Source organism: Megalops cyprinoides, chromosome 11 (genome assembly GCF_013368585.1).
Source record: "Megalops cyprinoides isolate fMegCyp1 chromosome 11, fMegCyp1.pri, whole genome shotgun sequence".
NCBI lineage: Eukaryota > Metazoa > Chordata > Actinopteri > Elopiformes > Megalopidae > Megalops > Megalops cyprinoides.
Window position 1 is genome coordinate 6,098,777 of NC_050593.1, and position 22,253 is coordinate 6,121,029.

At 45.4% G+C, this 22,253-nt stretch overlaps 1 protein-coding gene across 1 annotated transcript in view; it reads left to right on the forward strand.

Annotated features, from left to right (window-relative positions):
- The window catches only part of tmeff2a (transmembrane protein with EGF-like and two follistatin-like domains 2a), a 72,401-nt gene that overhangs the window by 5,149 nt on the left and 44,999 nt on the right, over positions 1–22,253 (forward strand). Inside the window, exons 2-3 of the mRNA XM_036539921.1 lie at positions 11,096–11,205; positions 21,343–21,472. Of these exons, the coding sequence (XP_036395814.1) occupies positions 11,096–11,205; positions 21,343–21,472 (240 nt within the window). The remainder of the gene's footprint in view (positions 1–11,095; positions 11,206–21,342; positions 21,473–22,253) is intronic.

The window sequence follows — 22,253 nt, forward strand, 5'->3', positions numbered from 1 at the left end:
GGCTGATACATGGAAAAAGTTATATCAACATTACAAAAACATTGTTTGTACATGAACTCAGTATCTGTATCTGTATCTCTGTATCACTTCTTGTACGCTGTCACCAACTGCAAATCGACAACATGTGATACTAAACGCTTCTAGTGTGTATTGTCATGAATTTGTCATGGATATGAAACGGCGGATGGTTGTACATTGTTTGGTTTTAAATGAACACAGTCATTGATGTTAACCTCTGCTTGACACTCATCTGCATGTCATTAATTTGTGGTGTACAGCATCTTGTCAAAACAATCTTTTTTGGTAGTTTGAATGACCGTTATTAATATTAATTTTCTGTCACCAATGTCTGTGTCAAAGCAATCACAATGTATTTTAAGCAAAATTAAGGCCTGTGATAATCTGAGATTGTCTATGGTCAGTGTTCAACAGTGCTTCTCAATTAGAGTTTGTATTTTTTTTACTGTGCTTTTGCAGTGAGACTGTGAGAGTCAGAAGGTCTTTTTTACCGGTACTGAGCTGTTTTCAACAGGATGGCCTTCTGTTTTTCAATGTGGTGATTTATGAACTCTTATGAACTTTTTTCAGAGAACGGAGGCCTAAATTGTCCATTTTTCATTTTATTCAGCCTTTTCTTTTTTGCCCCCCACTAATATTTTTGGAGTTCAGAATAGAAAGGAGTGTGTCCTACCCTTCCAACTAAATTTTGGAGCTTGTACGCTAAACTACATATTGTATGAAACAAGTCAAAACCGAATCCTTCGCCCTTGCACCTCTCAAGCAGAAGGCTGTGACCCATGGACAAAACTGGTTCTGGTGGCAGAATTAACATAAGAGTGCTGTTTGTTGATTGGTCAATACCAGATCCACCCTTAATCCCAGGGGAAGCAGTATGCTCATTTGCATATGTTGTTTCAGTTTAGGGGAAGGAAAGGTCTGTTACTTAAGGTGTAAGTTTGGTGTAGCATTTCAATCAGTCCTCCCTAAAAGCATTGTAGCCCTTTACGCTGCATGGGTAGCATTGCTTGATTGAAAGGGCCATTAATGTAGCCCTCCTTCTATGTCTCTCTTGTCCCGTGATGTTGTCTTCCACAATGGTGGCTAATCCATTTGCTCTGTCATGCAAACCTCATCAAAGCTGGAGGTTTGACCTTTCCGTAACAAAGCCGTCACATGCGTGCCGCGAGCAACGTCCTCGGATGAACCTGGCAGGCATACAGGGTCAAGCAGACAGAGCAATACAATGAAATATTAATAGGGACGACTTGCTTGATTCTGAAAGCAGCCTGATATAGAATGTGTATGACATTACAACCTGGCATCACACAAGAGGTACAAATACGTTACTCGATATTCGACATGCCTAACAGTGTTACTCCGGAATGGGATTTGGTATGAAATAGTCACACCAAAGAAAGGACACCATATTTAATGGAGTTTACGTGATGGGTGGAATCACCCTGCCCTTCTCTTCTCTCTTCACTCCTCAACCCCCTCCCATAATCCCCAAATCTCACTTGGGTTAAGTTCTTTGATGTAACCATTTGACCCAAGAGTGGTGTTTTATAAACTATAGCTAAGCAACCAGGAATACAAAGGCATAATATATCTGCAGAAACCCAGTTTGACATTTGTGGAAACCCAGTTTGACATGGGTTTTCTTAGTTTAACCAAAAGCAGTGGATATGCCAGTCCTGTCTGTCACATAGTGTGAGTTTGACTCCCGTGGTACAGCTATTGTTGGTTGAACAAACTGCACACACCCTCTGTCCATTGGAGGCATTCTGTTTTCAGAAGACACCTGAGAATCATACTTCCAGTGGATTGGTTCATACCATTCCTGCTTGTCTTTTATTGTTGCCTGATTGGCTACATTGATGCTAACTAAGTAGCAGCATCTCCCAGTGCCACTGACTTAACAATGAGTGCTCCATCATTCTCATTAAAAAAGTAGTTTCTCCCCCATTGCTTTTCCACCCCAACTTTTTGCAGCGGCCACTGGTCACTGGTGTATTTGACTCTGCTACACCTCCTGCACCTGCATGATACACTCACCCTCAAGGCCATCAGTGGCTTTTCACATTAAGGGTCACATAGTGTACCACTGGAGTGCTCGTGCTGACTGGAAGAGCATCACACATCTTACTGACAATGACCTAGCAACCTACATAATTTTAAGTATTTTCACTGTAATATCTGTTGGTGAAAAGCTTTTTAACCTGAGATAGAAAACATATAGGTTTTGTTTGATTTTAACCTTTTTGAAGTTTTGTAAACCTCTGGTAAAAGATGGGAGTTATTTTCGATACTGTTAGCTGGCTAGCAAGCTCAGGAACTTGATAACTCTTTTACCAAAGCTATTCCTGAAATGTTGAAGTTGGACTCAGACTTTGTAATCTCATTTAACTTGCCAGCAAACTAAGGTAGCGAGGTCTACTAAATGATACTTTTCTTTGAGTAGTGACATGGATGCTTGGGTGGAGCTCAGCACAGTCTTTTTTCAAATGTAGGGGACAGATGGGAATGTGATCATTTAAGTCAAGTCCTGCAATGGCTGAGGTGTCCTCTGGGCAGCTGTCCATTTGAAAACACTCTGCTATGCAGATTGCCATGCATCTTCTGTGTGTGACTGATAGGTTTAGTTGATATTTCAAGGCCCTTAATGTTTCAGTTAACTGTTCGGTCACTGGTCAATGTCCGGTCAATGTCCAGTCGATGTCTGGTGCAGCAGGGGGATGGGGCAAACCCTGTGTACCATTTGCTCCCTAGGTGTTCCTAACCCCTTTTCTCTTTTTCTCCACATAGTACTGAACAGTCTTTGTTTTTTTTTTTCAGCAGGAGATGTGCGACTCAACTTTTTTTATCTCCTGCAGATCAAGTGCCAGAAGTCACACTATTTCCAGCTCAGCTCGACCTCTCTGAGCTTCATGAACACACAAGGGCCCCTTCACGACAGAAAATAAAGACTCGCATTATTGTAGCTTGCCCCAGCGGTTCTCAAAATAGGCACCAGCCGATCTGACAATTCTCACTCCTCAGAAGGAGCGGTGTTACCTTGAGCCTAGATGCTGGGATCATTACAACCCTGTCACGATACCTGGTGGTAATAGCTCCATTACACTGGAGGTGGATTTGTACCGTAGGGTTAGTCAGCATTATTTATATAACCACTTAATGTATCCCTGTTGCATTTTTTTCTTCTTGCTCCTGGTGTGCCGTATTAAGCATTAAAAGTACGTACATAAGGGAGCTGAAAGAAAGTCTTAGAGTCCGCCCTTCTTCTTATCGCTACAGAACTAATTCGCGGTCCCCCGTGATGTTGTTTGCTGGGTCACCACAGCACAGCGACTGAAGGGGGCCTCGAGAGAGTCCTTGAGCAGGCGGCTGTCCTGGGCAACAGCCCCAAATCGAACCAATCTCCCCCAAGCTGGAGGGAATTAGCAGTGCCTCCGCCTTCACAGGAGTAGCGGAAGGGGGTCGGACACGATTAACCTCACGCCCTCAGAGGAGAGCAACGCCAAGGTTACCCGTCTCCTCTCGCTCTCAAAAACAGTCGGCGGTCCGTCCCACAATTATCGCATTCTGTTTCTCTCACTCTCACTCTTGCTCTCTCTCTCCCTCCTCCCTTTTTGAAAAAGAACCAAAACCGCTTCATTTCAGATTGATGGAGAAAAAGAAAGAGACTAATAATAGTCTGTGATTCTACAGGGCCATCTGTCTTGAAAGACACCTAAGTGCCTTGCACCTCCCCAGCCCTCACTCCCATAACACCCTCCACCTCCCTAACTCACCAGCTCACCAAAGTCCGAAGCAGGCATTTGGCACCAGTGCTGCACACGGATGGTAAGAGACCCAAAAGAGACTGACCACATTCCAGAACCCAACTGTATTACCGTGAAGGTTAGTAAGGGACATCTGTTCCATTTACTTTGGCTCAGAGAACATTCCATCACAGGAGTGCATGAGGCTTAGAGACAGTGTGGCACTCCTTTACAATGTGGGACCCCCTACACTTCAGTGGGATCCCTTCATCAGACTTTGCAGAGGTCTGGATGGAAGATACACTGTTGCATCCATACACCCAACTGATGGTTGGGGTATTGATGGAATTCTTTCCCCAGGCACTGATCCTGGATCAGCGGCAGCAGTGGCAGCTTGTTCGCAGGCAACAGCTGACAGAGGGATTAAGGTGTCGCAGGCAACATCTGACAGAGGGATTAAGGTGGGGTGAGCCGATCCTGGGTCAGTTATGGTTGCCATAGCCCTGAGTAAGGCCACTGTCTGGTGAGAGAGCTGTTGAAGTGAGCTACCCTCACATTTAACTACCCTCACTGCTGTCTTAGTTGTAAAGTGTCTGCACAGTTGAATAAGCAGTTATGTGTCATAATTAGCTATTGATCCAGAACATCAATACCATGCTCATTGTCTTTTTTTGTGGCTCAGAACATCCTGTTCCTGTTTTGTCAAATTATTAGCGGTTTATGTCTAAACTGAAGAAGTAACACAATTTCTCCAAAGTACTGATTGGAAAATGGCAGTTAATATATAGGGAAAAAAAATATAGGGATATTGTGAATGATCAAATGATATTGATATGGCATGTGCTTCAGCATACTGCTGCAGTTTCTTCATGCTTTGTAGCTGAATAGATCTTTTATACACATTGCTTTTTATCCTGCTGAGCAAGCAAGTTGCTTACCTGCAATTGCTTTTTTTTAAGCAAAGGAAGGCTTAACTCTGCTTAACTCTGTGATGTCTGCTTTGCTTGAGAAATTAGTTCGATCTCATCTATTATTTCTTTTAAATGCATCAGTGAATCCAATCTCACTCTAAAAGTGGGATTTCAGCTCGGCATCCATAATACATGGGGCTCTTGCTCCACAGCCAACAAAGGTAGAGGAGCAGTCAGAGGATATGTATGACACATTTTTTTTGTAGATTTTTGAACATGGTCTGTCAGATGTATGCCAAGGCAGTCAGAGAGCTCATTACAACAGGGAGCGGGAGCCACACTTTCATAGGTTATTACAAGCTGTAAGTGAGTCAGCGCCTGAGTGAGTTGGTGACTCAGTGAGTGAGTCAGTCAGTCAGTGAGTCGGTGAGTAAAAGTAAAGTTCATTTATGTTTCACCTCCCATCATGGTATTGTGTCAGCCCACACCATAACATTTATCACTGCATACATAATGGCAGTGTAATGTCATTTGCCATAGGTGTTGTCACCGGTGTTGTTTCATGCTGATGTTTATGTTGTCTTTAACTTTGATAGATTCATTAAAAGTTGAGCGGCTGTCTGTATTGAAATTATACATGAATAAAGGGGAAAAAATCAAATGATTTTTGGTATGATTGGTATGATTGGTTTTGGGATGATTGGTAATTTGGCATTGTTTCATCCAAAACTTTGAATTTGAACACTTACGGTATAGTTTGAGCTCTGTCTACACAGGGATTGTACAGATCAGGGGACCCTTGTGTTCCTCTGTGTCCAAATCATACCCGAGGCACTTCAGGGACCTTAAGAGTTCATACCAGAAGGTCAGACTGTGACCCATTTTCTGGTGTGTGAAGTACCGTGGCGTGCATGTGAGCGCCCTGGAAGAAGAACATTGGGATTTAACTAAATGTCCAGATGTCCTCACTGGCTTCAAACATCAAAGGCTGTCACGCTTCAGGCAAGGATCACCGATTGTTTATTTCTTCAGTGCTATTCTGATTGGCTGGAGTGTGACAATGATGGCTGATTGAGACGCATGCAGCATATGGATGCATTGCAGTCAGGGAGCTGTTTCTTTTGCGATTTCAGCAGCTATGTTTCCTGACATCAGACCCAAACATCTGTGAATTTTTACCTGCAGTTATATGGGGGGATAAGGACAATACATCGAAGTTTTAATTCATTTGAAGCATATGTTTAATTTTTCCTTTTCTTTTGTATTAAAACATCATCTAAGGACTGATGTTTGAAATTAATTCACTAGGACTTCATGCATTCTTCTCCACTGCTAAAGCATTTATCCTTGTAATGTTCATTTTCGAAACTACAAAAAAATTGTGTAGTGCTGAAAACCTACAGCCAGTGTTTCTGTTTTGAAGAGCTACAGCAAAGCATTCTGGGATGGATGATGATAGATTGTTACAGAATCCTGACTGCACTGGGCAGAGACATTGATAGACATCAGTAGGCATGGCTGGTCTTTGTCATGGGAGTGCTCATAGCCCTTTAACTGTTATGTAAATTAATCTAAATCAGTTTATCAGCCAGAAATAATTTTACGTATTCATGACAGTGGAGGCAGATTTTCCTGTCCATTTGACAGACTGAGCTGAAAACCGATATTGGTGGGTTGAGAAAATCCCTCATGGATGCTCTCCAATGGAGGGGATACCAGCCCTATAGTGTCCTCCCAGTCGCTTGCTTCATGGTGCCAAATATGGGTTATATGTTTTGACTTTTACTTACATTCCGTCAGTCCTCAAGCCGAGGAGATTAGTACATGTCAGTCAACCCTTTCTAATGTTTTTTTTTTAATTAAAAAAAATTCTGAAAATTTCCTGTGCTGAAACTGAAACTTTGCTGTCAGTACTGAGGCTCTCTGTTTTACCACATACAGTTCACATCGTTGAAGACACCTCTGGCTAGTTTATTGGGTTCAGCCTTTAGTTTGCTGGCTTTCTTTGCACTGTGCTGGACCAGAGGTGTCCCTCCACACTTTGTACATTGTACACTATATGGACAAAAGTATTCGGAAGCCTGACCATTACATTGTAATGACATTGTATTCAAATAAATATACTTTAATATGGAGTTGGTCTCCCTTTTGCAGCTATAACAGCTTCCACTCTTCATGGAAGGCTTTCCACAAGATTTTGGAGTGTTTCTGTAGGAATTTGTGCCCATTCATTCTGTAGAGCATTTATGAGGTCAGGCACTGATGTTGGACGAGAAGACCTGGCTCACAATCTCTGTTCCAGTTCATCCCAAAGGTGCTCAATGGGGTGGAGGTCAGGGCTCCTAGATTCCTGACCTCCACTCTCAAGAGGGCATCCAGAAGCAGAGGTAGACCTCTAGTTTCGGCTTGCTGACTCCCGATGCCAGCATGTTACATTGTCCTGTTTAATTTAATTTTAATTGATTAATTTTGATTAATAATAATGGTTCAGTAGACATGAATTTCCATACAATAAAAGTATGATGTTTGCACCTGGCCATGGACCACGGTTGTTGACCCCCGTGCAGACATCATAAACATTGAAAAGAAAGCAGGAGTGCAGAAAGGATGTGATAAGCAGGATTTTTATAGTCATGGATAGGGCCAGACTTGGCTAAGATTGGTTAAATGCGTAGGGATTGTCTGACAATTCTCCTCTCAGATCTTCATTTTGAACTTCTATAAGCAGAAAGAAAACCATGATCAGTTCAGTGAGCTTCCATGCTTCTTCTGCTCTCTGGCTTCTCTTCCATCTGCAAGGTCACTGGATTTCCCCCGAAATCCACCAGCTGCGCCCATTCTACACACACCACACAAGAGCTCATTGATGGAGTGGGGCAGGGCAGGAGAGGGGGGACGAAGCAGCATTATGTCTCCAAGGGCAGAAGCTGTTTGCTTAGATGCCAGCCATGCCTTTTCTAAATATGAGGGAGAGAGACAACTGTAAAAAACAGTAGACGACTATATCTTTTTATCTTTTATTTTCAAAAATGCTCTCTTGCGGTTATGCATTAGTAGGATTGCCAATCAGCCTCAGAAATTCACATTTCTGGCTACAACAGTGTTGATAGAGATATTGTTTGCCATGTGGATTTCTTCTATATTTACAAATTGTGGACCCACCTGTGGTTGGGGCAAGTCAAAATATGGAGCTGTGCTTTTGGGCCCTGTGTGTAGATTCAAAATGTAATTGATTTCTTTGGCACTATATGTGCTGTAATGGTATGATTGTTTTCTTTCGGCATCTATGTGCTGTAATGGTGTGATCATTGTTCCTCCAGAAGTGTATGTACTGTAATGGCAGCAATATTTGTGCTGCAGCTTCCCATATTCATCTTCATCTTGTCTGTCTTCATTAATTTTGAGCCAAAATCATGTCACACTTCATGTTAAGAGTCTGCTTCACGTTTAATAACTATGTCATTAGTTACTAATTTGATTACCCCCGTTTCACAGTCAACAAAGTGGGTAGTAAGGAGGTAATAAGATTTCAGCTTCGGTCGGTATACCACTTGTCAGAAAGTGATTTCTAGAAGTGTTTACTACATATTAAATATATTTTAAAAGTTATAGAGTTTAGAGCTTGATATTTATGCAAAAGAACGAATCTCAACAAGATCAGTCACTCAATCCTTTATTGCTCCGCCCATCATGGTGTTCATGAAGCCTCAGTTTCCGAGCATTTCTTGACCATGACACTGGAATAATGGATTATTTATTTGGTTAGCAGTCACATCCTATGAGACCTAAACGTCACGTCTTATCATGTGACCTGTTTATACAGCTGGCTTTATGCTGTGATTACTGAGGCAGGGCATCTTACTGGACCTGCTGTGTCTCACTGGGGATTTGAGTCTGCAACTCCACCCCTAACACCACACATACATGAACACACACACATACTGTACACACACTTTGACCATTATCTGTAGCAAGAAAAGAGCTGAATATTTTCAAAATGAAAATTATGAAGACCATTAGATGACCCTGGCACCTTGTGTATATAGTGTAATCCCACATGATATGGCAACTGTGTAGTAAAGTCTGAAGATTATAGATTTGGGGTGCCGAAGAGGCAGAAGTCAGAGAGTTAATCAGAAATTAATGACTGGATATTTATTCTGGCCCACAACTGAGGCAAGCCATTGTCCTTTCTGCTCCTTCCTTTATCTGGGACATTGAAATCTTCAAACATTTCCACTGGCCCCAAGAGAGACACAGTCCACTGGCTTTCCTAGCTGCGCTTGACTCGGAAAAGAGCGTTTCAGCTATAAAACGTGATCTGAGTGTTCATTCAGTGATGAGAACAGAGCCGCTCTGTGCCTGCTTGAGTTACATATCAAGCCTTAATCTAAGCCGTCTGGAGACTGCATGTGGATCTGCAGGTTGGCAGTGGTTGGGTCACCAGTCAATCGCAGCTGGACATAGTGTGTGACCCACCTGGATAACTGTGGCTGTAGAGAGAGAGAGAGATCTGTCCACCTCGAAAAATGGAAACTCTGACAAAAGCCCATCTCTGTTCATAAATGAAATGTTTGATTTGTACCTATTTTTCAATTCAATTCTGTTTTATTTGCACAGCATTATTTTTGCAAAGGGAGCTTGTCACAAAGCAGCTTTACAGAGATCCCAGGCCTGAATCCCCGAGAGCAAGCCTAAGGCGACAGTAGCAGTTTTGAACATCTGCAGAATCATTTTGCCTTGTTTGTAATCCATCTTACATAATGCATTGACATGCACTTGCCTGTATTTGTGGCAGCAGATAGGCACTATATCAAATGGTAAAAATTTGTGCTATCTTCAAAAAACTGTATTCACTCCACAATTATAGTGTTACAGGTGTAACATAATCCAGTTGTTAATGTGGGTAGCATGCATTCATAGACAATGTGTGAAGATAGTAGCTAATTGAGTCAGTTAATTCATTTCTGTTGTGTTATGTTGGCTGTGTTTGATTGTGCTTCTCCATGCTATATTGTTTTTACCCTTCTGTTAGTTGGGCTTTTTTGTGGATAATCTGCACTGTACTTCATGACCTACGGAGCGGGGGGGCAGCGTTCAACCACAAGTAACATGGTCTTTTGCACAGGAAGTGCCGTTGGGTCAGTTCAGCAATTAGCTGCACTTGCCTGAAATATCCTCCTTCCTCAACTTGTGTTGTTAAACACCGTTTCAAAACCTCGGCAGAAAAAGCCTACTGGACAGTGTACCCAACCCCAGGAGCAGTCGGGAGATTACTGGATCTGTTATTGAACTGACTGTGAGCTGAACTTAGTCTTTGATCCCTTCATCTGAGACTTTGAGACCTCATGTGTCTCCAAAAGGTCCTCTTGTGTCCTCAAATGTAAGTCATGAGAGCTTGTGAATTCCGAAAGCACAAATTTACCATGCTGGGCCTGTGGGCCTTTCTTCCAGCTGAGGTCTTAAGTAGTTTTATCAAGCTCTTAACTGCATAAAGATCAGGGTTCAACATCACTTAATATGTGCATTTATTAGTGCTTTGAAAGAAATGCATTTCTGGGGATTGGGAGTTTGGAAAAGCTTCAAGGAACTCATCAGACCCAGCGCAACTGGTCAAGAATGGGTTAATGTACAGTATCAAGACATGAAGCTCGAAACCCTGTGCCCTTTGAAAAGATTTTATAGTTAAGATCAGAGATTTCTTTCTGAATGGCAATCTTTGTTTTAATGATGAAATCATTCAATTGGTAGTGGCAATGAGATGGACATTGATTAACACTTTTAGCTATTTCAGAGCTATCTCAGATCTCGGAAGCTGCGTCATGAAACTAATAATTATTGCCTCATAATTCTCAGTTCATCAGTCATGGATATGCTGGTTTTGTGGGCCTGTTTGCTGCTATATCTCGGCATCACTCTCTCAAGAGCACTGTAAAAAGTTCAACGCTCGATCAAGCATTGATTTGATCAGATCGTTAGAGTCACAGTTGGAGTGATAAGCAGGGGCCCTCTGGCTCTGTTAGGCAAGGGGACTGAATGCACCTAATTCCATATTAGATCTGAGTGGCTTTATGAGTGCCGTCTGTTTGAGAGTCAACTGTAATTCAGCTTGAATTGAATCAAACCCCAGTGCATCGTGGGTCATCTTTCTTTCCTTGTTATACATACAGCACACAGGCCTCTAAAGAAAAAATCTGTATATAGAGGGGTTGATATTTTGATGATGTAATACATTCTAAGATTTATATTTATCTGTGCTCTATAAATGTACTGTTAAATATATTATGTGCAATCTGTGTTTGTCACTCATCTTGAACTGTATGTGGAAATGGTACTTAATAGGCCGAGACAGTTTAAAGTCTGCTGTGGTATTTTTGCGTGAAGAGATCTCTCTGATGGGGCTTTCCTGGTTTGTGGTGGCAGGTTTTGATGACCGAGACACAGATCTGTTCCTGTGCGACACCAACACGTGCAAGTTTGATGGGGAATGCTTGAGAATTGGGGACACCGTCACATGCATCTGCGACTTTAAGGTAAGACCCCCAGTTTCCCACCTTGGGCCCATAGGAACATGGAACCGATGCGTTTCTGGTGGACCTCAAGGTGACAGTCAAAAATGGAGTTTATGGGAGTTCGTAGGCCAGGGGTGAGATGGCTAATGCAGTGTAATGACTGTTTGCCATGGTGACTTAGCCAGAGGAGCATGTCCACAGGAGGATGGCACAGGGAGGCTTGCCTCGCAATCTTCCAAGAGAGTCATTTGTCTCCTGGGGCGGTTCCATTAGGAGCATTGCTCAGGTAAATGACATTATCTGGCAGTTAGGATGTTACAGGGGCCCCGTTTCCATGACATCCCTCTTTTTTTAAGTGAGACAAAGCTTTCACTTGTGTGCTTCAGAGCGGAGGTCACGCCAGTTTGATTTCAGCCGTGACATGACTGAAGGCGGGCTCAGATGTCACTGTCCAATGGGAGCGCACCTGTCTGACGTCAACCAGGCTCAGCTGCAAACCTAATTGGGTGGTGCCATTATCCAATTAAGTGCAGTAATTCCTCAAATGGGGTCATGTTACTGCCTTTCCCCATTGGCTGAGTTTTCCAGCCCCAGCTCCCCCCACCCCCCCAAGCCAAACCCTATGATGCATTCTGAAACTGCAAAAAGGAAATGTATTTGATGCTCAGGGAATGAAAGGAAGCTTGTGTAGTTGAAGGGGTGGTATTGATTGGGCTGCCCAAGGGGCCCCTGGGAAGTCCACGGAGAGGGAAATGCGAGGCAGCAATCGCCCCATTTTTTTCTCCTTACAACACCTCAATGATGTGGAACAGAGAAAGGGCAAGTGGGGGGGTTACTGCTGATAGAAGCTATATGGAAGCTGGATAATTTCTAACTTCTAACCTCTACAAGTGGTTAGAAGGAGCATTCCTCTCACACAACAGCAGAAAGGCCAACACCACTGCACAACTGCAGGACACCGCTGTGGACTTCACTGCCTCTGTGCACATTTCTGAGCAATTTCAACAGTGTCAGCTTGCAACGCCAGTGATTATGCACACTTTGCTTTTCCACTGTAGCGTTTGCCAGGAGTTTGCCTTGCTTGAGGGCACAACAGCAACATCCTGTCAAGGTTTCAGAACTACTTTTAGGAAAAGTTAAAGCCCACTGCACACTGCTGTCAGGGGGTGAGGCAAGCTTTTTCGAGGCACCCGATGAGCCTGGCCAAACAGCAGAGTCATTTATTTGGCAGTCTTGTGCACCGATAGCTTCCATGGCACCATCGCTCCAATTAGCGCCCAAGAGGAGCCCATACTCCCTTCCCGTCACCGATTGAAATGGTGCCGGTCAGAGACAGGGAGGCAAGAGCTGTGGGTAGACGCCCAATGTCCACTGCCATTGCAAAGCTCCCCAGTCGAATTAGCCATCAAACAGGCAAGCTTGCAATGATCCGAGCAGACACAGCACTGCAGCCATGCTTTTGGCCTGCCGAGTGAGGCGGGGGCCTCCCCCGCAGTTGGCTGGTTCCCCTCTCGTGACCTGCGGCTATGTCATTGGCTGATCGCCGAGGAGGGGGAGGGAACAAATGGGAGCTTTGGCCCTGCCCAGCGTAGCGACAAGCCCACTCTGTCCGCACAGTGTGAGCGGAACAAGGGCCAGCCTGGGCCAGGTGGGAGAGGCCCTGCTCTGCAGACCTGCCTGGCCTCCCCACAGAAGTGGCTAAGGAGCTGGGTGTGGGCTCAATAAATGTTTAGGGCACTGCAATGAGTACCTTGTTGGGAAAACACCTTGACATTATATATGCTGTTATATAAATAGATAATATGTAAAAATGTAAGCTGTGCAAATCACCTGGATAAGGGTGAAAGCTAAGTCAGTGCATAGAGGTGTCTGCTAAGCAGGTATTATAATGTAATGCTTGGCATGTCAATTGGCTGATGTAAGAATTAAGACAGCATCTGATATGTTGGAGATGGTCCTGTCTTACAGATGAAGTGTTTTTCAGAGAGGGTGTGGTCAACTAGATGTCCACTAACAGTCAGAAACTCTGTTCACATCTTACAGGAAGGTCAGGGAGTGTGTGAGAGGTCATTGAGATGATGAAGGCAAAGAAAGTTTTCGGTACCACGAACACTTCAGGGGACGGGGATGGGTGGGGGGCGGGGGGGTTCAGGGGGTGCGGAGGGGCCCGGGCTGTCGGAGTCGGCACTGGTGGCAGAGATGTGGCCACGGCTGCTCTGTTCTCCGGGCGGCTTGACAGCCTCTGCTGCAGTGACACGGCTTTGCAGCTCCGCGGGGAAGGCGCCTCGCTCTAATCAAGCGGAAACTGCCAAGCGGGCTGAGAAAAACAGGAGCCAAGCCTGCCGCCGCAGCGCTCCCTTGTTCCGGTCAAAAGAGCATCGCATTGCATCGCTCACGGGAAAAAGCAGCTCGGATGTGACCGCAGGCAGGCAGCATCACGCGTCAGGAGAGACACAGAATGACTTGCATTTGCCTGCGCAGGCTCCCACCCCCCCAACCCCCACCAGGATGTTAACAACATTGCTGTCATTTTTTATTGTGACTTACAGTGCATGTTATAATTACCAGAACATGTACAGTATCAAAGCAAAAACCCAGAGTAAATTAAAAAAGCATATCTCAAGATGGAACAGAGGTACATTTGTTGCGCTAGCAGTTTAAAATGGTGATGTAAGCAATTACTCGTCTTGCTTAGCCTTTATACGGAGACAGTGCGTAGCTGTTTTTTTTTACTTGTTTTACCTTTTTAACTTGTGTTAGTAGCAGTCCACACAAGGACGTTTTGGTGTTTGCCTTCCTCCTCCTGCTTGTGGAGGTGGAAGACAAAAGCCGCACATGTGTGCCAAACTGTGTGGACAAACAAAAATAACTACCATGAAAGGAGTGCAGGCCTATCCTTTTGTTGTTGCGCTGTGAGAATTACTGTGGGCTTAAGTATGATGAAACACTGAGAGACTTTGTGCAGCGCTGAGTACTTCCCCATTTAGAGACGCATGTTTTAGGTCCCAAAACGAGGACATGTCCGGGAAAAAGAGGACGTATGGTCACCCTATGTTATCCTTTGGTAAAGGTCAATATTGAACTTTCCTGTGTCGAGTTAGATGAAGCTCTAAATTTACAGTGGAAGAAGAAACAAGCCGTGAGCTCATTTGGAACAACTGAACAAGCTAGATAAAGCCACTATTCTCAGAGCATGCCATTTGAGAAGGCTGTCATAGTTTTTCGTCTGGTATTTTCTCTCCACTTGAGGTCTATGTGAGCGAAGAGTTAACAAACTGATGAATCCACTTTCCTGGTCTTCCTCTCTGCCCTTGGGTGCCCTTAGAACACCGTTTCTGTCCCATATCAAACATTGACCTCATAGCATCCGAAGCGTCTGTTAATGTCGGAGACCACAGACACTTGAGGACACGTGAGGAAGAAAACTCAAATCCCAACCATCTTCAGCTAATGATGCATTACTTAAAAAAAGTTCAGGGAATTGCAACTGTCAAGTCCTCTCTAGAAAAACTGAGTGGAAATTGGCTGAGTAAACACCACGGAGAGAAGCAAGTGAATTAAACCTTTGATCCACCTGCTAATCAAAATTTACCAGCCTGTGTCTGAATAAGTGTGGTGTTTCCTTGGCCAGAAGCTCTATGCGCTCATTGAAAAAGTAATAGGACAACTGTGATTATCAATTAGTGCCTGAGTCAACATTTGGATTCCTTGTGCCCTCAGATTTACGGTTTTATACAACAAAATAGCCCTAATGCATGTGTGTGAGTTTGTCTGTGATCATTTCCTTTTATCAGCCATGATTGAGGGTTTTGTATCCTGTCTGGTTATGTCTCTCTGCATATGTATATTTCTGTTTGTGTGTGTATATATCTGTGGAGGTATATGTCTGCTGTGAATGTATGCGTTTGTGTGTATTGTTTGTATGCGTTTTGTATGTACACCTGTAGGTGTATGTGTGTGTGTGTGTGTGTGTGTAGTGTATGTGGTTGAGTGTATGTGTATATGTGTGTGGGAACAGTCGCTGCTTTGAGAGGGGAGTGGGGGCTCTTCAGAGGGTGGTGTGAAAGGACTCTCTGAATGAGTTTTCAGATCACAGAGCAGCTCTTTTAAAAGCTTTTTCATTGAAACACCAGGCCCACCAAAGAGAGGACGGATATCTAAAGGGGATCAGTTGCTTTCCTGTCTCCCTTTCATGCTTTCTGTTGTTTTGAAATCCACCGTTGACCCCCCCACCACCCCCAACACACACACACACACACACACACACACACACACACACAAACATACACACATCCATGGAACTTCAACGCTCTTCATCTCAATGGCGAACAACTGTCGTGGACTCCACTGCCTTCTCCTTCTTACACAGACTGATCTCGGATCAGCTTTGGCACATCGATACACATGGTCATGCAGTGGATAAAGGCCTTGTCATTCCTTCGCTTTCTTTTCAGATCAGCCCTAGACCTTGAGACACAAGGCCATACAGTGAAGGCAGGAGGGCTCATCCACAATATAAGCCATCTGCAGCAGGGATAAGATCAAATATTTGCTTCTTTGAACATTAAACCAGAGCTAACCAATTAATGGTCTACCTGGATCAATGTGAAAATGCTCACTTATGAAAAAATGAAGGAATAGCCAGTATTATTCTTTCTTGTCAATTTTCATGAAAGAGCTTAAGATCCCCTGCTTAACATAACAGATAGTTCATTGATGTTCATTGATTATTCATTTCTCGGTCTGAACGTGCGCATGAACGTGCACGGCTCTCTTTGCAGACAGTCATTATTTATATGGAAAAAGCTGGTGTTTCACACAGTGCTTTGCAGGACTGGGGGCGGGGATTAGAGGTCAATCATCGAAATACTCTTTGACATTGAATCTGCTCAGGGATGCAGCATTGTGTTCATATGTTATGACTGGCCAAAGTGCTCCTGGTTGAGAGAAAGCATTCTGGGTGGCACAGACTGCTTTATGAGTTGTCCACATCGCGTTGGCCATTACCGCAGCCAGGGTTACAGTGGTGTGTGCGTCTTTGTTTCTCCCCACTATGCTTGCTCTTGTGCTGCTGGGCTGGTAATTGGCCTGTTTGCCAGTGGGATTGTGAGGTGACACAACACTCTGGCCTCGTGTCTGGGTGCGACAAGAGATCACCCACCTCCATGTGCACGTGCGTGCATACACACGCACACACACACACACACACACACACACACACACACACACACACTGCCTCTCTTCCTTGTAGCTCTGTTCTGGTGAACAGATGTGCAGATCCACTGCTGAGAGGAGAGGAAGCACTCAACATCTGCACAATGGCCATTCTATGACCCCTGTCACCCCCTCATCCACCTCCACCTGCTTATTTCCTGTCCACTGGGGGTCTCTTACTGTCCTGATTGTAGAAGGACAAGCAAGGGACACACACACACACCCTTACCTTTTCACATGCATACATCAATCACTGTCCCTCTCTCACAACCTTTCACATTTATGCACTGACACACACACACATATCTCTCTTTCTCTCTCTCTCTCTTTCTCTCACACACACACATACACACACACACACGCACACACACACACACACACACACGCACGCACGCACGCACACACACACACACACACACACACACACACACACACACACACACACACACCACACACACACATCCTCTCACCTTCATACACTGGCATATACAGATGTACACACACCTTCTCATACATACACTAGCTCGCACAACACATACACACACACACACACACGCGCGTGTTTCGCTCAAAATGCCTATTTTGAGTATTCCATTAGTTGAGAGCTACAGAACATCTGCTCCGTTGGCTTCACCTTGAAGCTTTGATCCCCTCCTGGTGCATTCTGGGTACTGAGACGTCTCTCGCCGGGGGTGATTTTCAGGTGCAGCCAACAGCACAGGGGCTCTCCACGGCTCCCGCTAGAAGTTCACCTCATTCATCCAGCCAACTGCAGCAGGAGGCCGTGTTATCAGCAGACACACTTGTGCTCGGCTGAGATACAGGCACACCGTGTCACAAGCCTGCTTTCGCTGACACTGTAACACAATGAGGGGGACGGTGTTTTACAGTATTGCATTACAAGTCATTACATTACAAAGACATTACATTATTCAGGTCCCCTTGCATAAATTGCATGTTGCATGTACATTTCAGTTTATGTGGCAGGATGTTTACTGAAGCAAGAAGGGTTGAACACCTTACTCAAGGGTACCCACCCAGGAGTGGAACCCACAGCTTTCTGGTTCCAAGCTGAGGTCCTTAGTCGCTACGATCTATTGCTCCGAAATGGCCATTTCTGCCAGTCAGGAAGCGGGCTCTGTTTCCAAATTGTCTCCGGATTTGTTGTTTGGATGAGGCAGAAGTTTAGCGGCAAGGTGCCGCATATGTGCAAGGCTTAGCAGTGATTCCAGCACCACAGGCACACCGAGTGCTGCGCTCCATTGGGTGGCTTTTAATGAGCTGCTGTAGCTCTGTTATTACCACCAAACAAAAGGTGCTCTCTGTAAAAGCAGAGGGCTACCACCTTCTCTTACCAGTAGAAGTACCAGTTGAAACTAATATTTCAAAGAGTGGGACTATTTTGTGTTGGGTAACGTGTGTAGTATTGTGTGTTTGCTTGTGTGTTTAGTTTTGTTTGTATGCATGTGTGTGTGCATGCTTGCGAGCCTGGGTGTGTGTGTACACGTATGTGCATGTGCTTGTTTACATGTGTGGGCATTGGTGTGTGTATTTAAGTCAAGCACAGATGATATGCAGAGACTATAGTGTCAGACTCCCAGCCCTGAACGCAAGGCATCTTGGGAAAGCACAGAGTCCAGAGTTAGCTGTGCATCAGTTCATATGTGTGCCCCACTAGCACCCATCAGCCACACCGTCCAAGAGCCAATCAACAGGCAGGGGCAATAGGAGTCAGCCACTTGGACAACCTGCATATCCGCAGTTCGCGAGGGGTGTGGGGGGCTAGCACAAAGCAGTTCTTGCTTTCACTGAAGGACTGTCCGCTCCTGCAAATTCATTTCATGCCACCAGCTAGACATTACATAAGGTATGGCATTCCTCCGGGCTTCCCGTCAACCTGAAAGGTTTGTTTTAACCTGTCGGAACACGCCCCAGACAAACAGGGGGTCGGGAGGGACATGAACAAAGTGCCTTCTTTCCATGGATGGGAGTGAAGGAGCAAGGCAAGAAAAAGATGCACGTGTTTCCCTGCTGCGTGGACAGACAGACGGCCGAGCCGCCGGGGATAGAGCGATCAGCCGGGTGTCGACGTCCGCCCGCGGGATGTCCGCCGACGCCTGTTCTCCAGCGGAGGGCTGACATTTTCCTCCAGTACTTCATTTCCCGCCTGGAAATTTGCATACAATCTCCACGCCTTGAACGCCAGCACTCTGCTGCTGCGGCTCCTCTTGTTTGATCAATCTCAGAGCCACAGCAGCCCCTGCAGGCTGCAAGGGGAAGTGCAGTCTAGTTTGCACATGAAGGTACGAAGTGCAGGGTGCTACTTTTTTGGTTTATCTAATTGAAACCCTGACGATTGAAAGTGTTTTCGCTAAAATGAACGAATTATTTGCAGTTGTTGTAGTGACTGCAAAGCAAGGAAGCAAGTATCATACTGTCCTGCTTTGATAAATTTATTGATCAATTTTGATGATCTGTTAGCCACTGTTATTGCTATTAGTATTTAATAAAGACACTTGTCATATAAAATGCATGGCAGCCTGCCCTACACGGCAACATTTTGTTTACTTGGTGGTTTCATTGGAGGCAGAAATGGCTTGGCCCAGCAGTTTTCTGAGAAGAGACATCGTTCATTGTTCAGATGAAGGGAGACAAGCGCGTCAGCTCGTTTCCTAAGCAATTAAAATCAGCACTCCGCATTTACCGCGGGAAGTCCCAGCTCAAGCGAGCGAGATATGTGTGTGTGTGTGTGTGTGTGTGGTGGGGGGGCGAAATAGCGGACACACGGCCGCGCCGCTTGGTACGTGCTCGCTTCTTTATTTCAGCGCCAGTCGGAGGGATTACCCAGCGAGGTGTGCAAAACCCGTACAACAGACCCCTTGCGCGTTTTCTGCGAGGCGGCTTTAATCGCCGGGAGGAGACAAAAGCGTCTGTCTCAAAGGAAGGTTAAATGCCCAAAGAGCAGGAAACAGATGCATCGTTCCCTTTTTATTATACAGGAGATGAACTCCCTTTCACGACCCAGGGGCGCAGGGAGACGAAGAGGTCTTTCTCTGCATTGCATCACGTTTCAAATCCTCCCTGTTTAAAAAAACAGAGCCTGATGGGAATATGGATTTGGAAACGGCAGCCATCTAGCCTTTGAGGATGAAAATCCCTCTCCATTCCTCCTCCCCAGCTCTCCCAGTTGCCCTTTCTTCTCTTTTCTCTTGCTTATATTTTGTTCTCTTTCCTTTCCTCTCCCCCTCCCTCTCTCTTCTCCCTTCTTTCTTTGTCTTCTTCTCCCTTTCACACTCTCTTCAGCTCTCTCTCTATCTCCCCGCTCTCCATCTCTCTCTGACCCTGCCCTGTGATCAGCAGCCAGCTGGCTGTCAGGTCTGCTGCATTATGTTACCTCTCAGCTGATAAAAACAGACACAGAATTGATTACAGGCGCTGGATCAATGCACAGGAGCGCTCCCGCACACCATAATTCTGCGAGTCTCCAGGCGAATCCGCAAAATTATAGTGTGCAGGGGTATTTTTCCAGCCAATAATCATTTTCCCCCAAACGCACCTGCACCAAGAGCACTGCGGGAGTGCAGATGCGTCTGTTCCCATTGCTCGGCTCATTTTGACAATCATCCCCTTTGGACAGTTCAAAACCCACACACCCGCTGTGCACCTGAAATTTTCAGTTTAGGGGGAAAGCAGATACAAACAGCAGCCATTTCATGGCATACGCTATGGCTGGAATATACCCCATTGAGACACCCATGGAAAAAAAAGGGGGGGGGGTGTAGGGATACCCAGCATGCATTGCAGCCTCACCACGGGGGACCACTGCAGAGCTGGGGAGACACTCATCACTCAGTGTCCTGTGATTATGTGTGCCGGGTCGATTGATGACCTATCCTCTAATGTCCTCCCAAAAATATCTGTGTAGCTGTGCCAGTCGTGCGACAATGAAATATGTCCCTGCCCCATTTCTCTGATGGCCTGGTTCTGAGTGGGCTACCTAGTTTTCCACAGCGGAGAGGACCGCTCAGGCCTTTCTAGGGTAAGACACACGGAGCCCGATGCAACAGGTGTGCACAGGGTAAATGTTATTCATGCAGAGTGGAGGTTGATGGTGGCCGTAGGGGTTTGGGTTGTACAGCCCTAGTTTGCAGTGTATTCCAATTTATTTTTTCCTTTATAGCCCCCCAGAAATTACACTGCAACTGTCTGCACTTCACAAGGTCATGTCACAAGGCAGAGCCCCCTGTCCATGAACTCCAGATGGGGTTTCATGACTGGATTTAAGAGGAGTCGGTGACATGTGAATGGAATCTGGGCTGTGGCTGGCAAGCCAACGGAATGTAAGCACTACTGTGATGTCATCTGATAGGATGGGCGAAGCTTGGGCTAAAGAAACTGCTGATTATTTTAATGGTGAACTACACATTTACCAATATACTGTTGTGTTGCAGTGTCTTTGAGGACTACCAGGGTGCAATATATCTTCTATGTAAGCACGCACATTGTCAAGGTTTACATTGTATTATTTATTTGCTTAGCAGACACCCCTATCTAGGGCAAATTGCATGTACACATTATGCATTTCGCAGATGGTTACTTTTACTCATATAAACTATATTCACCGAGGCCATTCAGGTGAAGCACTTTGCTCAAGGGTACTACGGCAGTGGTCCAGCTGCGACCAAGTCCTGCGGTGTTCTGGTCCCATTCCCAAATGCCTCCCTGCTGCCGTCAGTTCTCCTGTTTCTTGCGCTCTGTAATGTCAGTGATGCATGCCACTGGAAAGCAGACCGCAGTGACAGCACTTCCTCTGCCAGGATGCGATTGGTCCACTCTGTAAGAAACACTTGTGGCAGAAATGTGCTATAAAGTCCTTACAAGTTTGAACAGCACATAGCTTAACCGTCTGACCTCACCTTCTTCTCTGCCCCCCCCCCCCCACAGTGCAACAATGACTACGTCCCTGTCTGCGGCTCCAACAATGAGAACTACCAGAACGAGTGCTACCTGCGCAAGGACGCCTGCAAGCTGCAGACGGAGGTTCTGGTGGTTTCCGAGGGCTCCTGCCCTGTCGGTAAGTCCCGCCTCCTCTGGTCCACTTATTCCCTTACACCTTGTACCAGCAAAAGCCCATTTAAGGTGTCACAGGTTTACGTTAACCCTTGATTTGTGTTGGCTAAATAGGCAGTACCTCTGAAGCAATTTTCAGGCTACAGCAGATATCTCTCCCTTTTGAAATGATCAGCCAGGTTACTGTAAGTATCTTTTCCCTTTGAAAAGAGCAGCCAAGTTACTGTAAGTATCTCCCTTTTGAAAAGGTCTGCTACAGTATTGAGCTCCTGCAAGCACCCACATTTATAATCTGTCTTTTTCCAGCTCATCAATACACTGTTATCTCCCCAAGTAGACCAATCACAGGGGGATGTAATTAACAGACAGAAAGTGCCAGGGCAAAAAACACTGCCCGAGAGCATCGACCAGTGTTAGGGTACGTCCATCTCCGTGTCGTAGAGAGGTGGGTTTCCATGGAAACCCACATGCAATTCATCCTCCCTCCCCAGAAAATGACACAGACCTCTGTGTAGTTTTTTTTTTAACTTAATTTTCTTTCCAAGAGTTCTTCTCTTTAACAGCCCATCAAACAATTACGACTGTCAGTGATTCCAACACTACTGCTGTCAGCGTTAATGCGTGGGGAGAGCTGTGCCAGTTTCGGCAGAGTCAGAGAGGGGTGCAAAGACACCAGCAGGGGGTGAGAGCACGCTTGTTTTCACCTTTAAGTGCCACGGACACCCCCGCCCCTTTTTTCAGGAGGTACTTCAGGGGTGCACAGTAATCGCTGTCGTCATCCGTGG